This window comes from Dipodomys spectabilis, unplaced genomic scaffold (genome assembly GCF_019054845.1).
Source record: "Dipodomys spectabilis isolate Male_0828 unplaced genomic scaffold, ASM1905484v1 ptg000411l, whole genome shotgun sequence".
Lineage (NCBI taxonomy): Eukaryota > Metazoa > Chordata > Mammalia > Rodentia > Heteromyidae > Dipodomys > Dipodomys spectabilis.
The window spans coordinates 1-1382 of record NW_024871088.1 but is presented as its reverse complement, the minus strand read 5'-3'; the positions used below and the strand labels follow the sequence as shown (position 1 = coordinate 1382).

Below are 1382 nucleotides of genomic sequence, written 5' to 3'. Positions count from 1 at the left end.
GCCCCGTGCGTGCGCTCCCCGCCTGCCACGGACCCGGGCCACGGCCACGAAGCCCCGGCCCCACCAGAAGGTACCCGCCAGAGCCGCGCGCGGCGGGGAGGAGGAGGGGAGGGAGGGGTGGAGGCGGCCGTCCGCGCGGAACCCCGGCGCCCTCCCTGCGTCGCGCCCTGACCCACTGCGGCAGCCTGGGGTGCGGGGGCCGGTGCGGGGACGGACGCCCACCCGACCCGACCCACGGGGATCGGCCCACTGGCGGGGGAGGGCGCGGATGGGGTCCCCCGGGACAGGAAACACGGGCGCCTCCGGGGGCGGTGGCACGGGGCTGGGGCGGGCTGGGGGGCGGGCCTTCATCTCCCTCTCCCCGCCCCCTCCCGCCCCCCCCCTCCCCCCCCCCCCCCCCCCCCCCCGCCTTCGCAGGCACTGGAGACCTGGGCGGCTCTGTCCCAGGCCTAGGCTCCAGCCCCAGTTCATTGCCCACCGGGGACCAGGGAGCCCGCCTGGTCTGCTGCAGCGGCGGCTCCCTGCTCCTAGCGTCAGCGCAGCCCGGGCTGGAATCCGGAGCGATGGCGGTGACGATGCTGCAGGACTGGTGCAGGTGGATGGGCGTCAGCGCGCGCCGGGGCCTGCTCATTCTGGGCATCCCCGAGGACTGTGACGATGGCGAATTCCAAGAGTGCCTAGAGGCCGCCCTGTGGCCCGTGGGCCACTTTACCGTGCTGGGCAAAGTGTTCCGCGAGGAGGATAACGCCACCGCGGCCCTGGTGGAGCTGGACCGGGAAGTGGATGCTGCCTTGGTGCCCAGGGAAATCCCAGGCACCGGGGGCCCCTGGAACGTGGTGTTCGTGCCAGGTTGTCCGGGCGAGGAGGAGTTTCTGGGCCACGTGTTCCACTACCTGGAGCAACAGGAGGAGGCGGTGGAGAGTGCGGCGGGGGCCCTGGGCCTGGGGCTGCCCACGGACTGCTGGCTGCACTCGGTCAGCCAGGCCGTGCAGCCCTGGGTGGAAATGGTGAGGTACCAGCGGCTGGGCGTGTTTTCCGGGCGGGATCAGCCAGACCCCGGGGAGGAGTCCTTTGAGGCCTGGCTAGACCACACCAGCGACATGCTTCGTGCGTGGCAGGGGGTCTCAGAGAGGGAGAGGAGGAGGAGGCTGATGGAAGGCTTGCGGGGGACTGCCCTGCAGCTGGTACATGGGCTCCTGGCCGAGAACCCAGCCAGGACTGCCCAGGAGTGCCTGGCAGCCCTGATCCAGGTGTTTGGAGACAACGGGTCCCAGGCCACCATCCGCGTGAAGTGTCTCTCTGCCCAGCAACAGCCCGGGGAACCTCTGTCGGCCTTCGTGCTGCGCCTGGAAGTGCTGCTGCAGAAAGCCATCAAGAAGGGC

The 1382-nt window shown here is 71.5% G+C and overlaps 1 protein-coding gene across 1 annotated transcript; it reads left to right on the top strand.

Moving 5' to 3' along the window:
- Positions 1 to 563: 563 nt before the first annotated feature.
- Positions 564 to 1379, top strand: LOC122097027 (paraneoplastic antigen-like protein 6B; the record flags this gene model as incomplete). Its single annotated transcript, XM_042667503.1, has 1 exon — positions 564 to 1379. A coding segment is annotated over exon 1 (816 nt), but the record flags the coding sequence as incomplete, so codon positions are not given.
- Between the last annotated feature and the right edge of the window lie 3 nt (positions 1380 to 1382).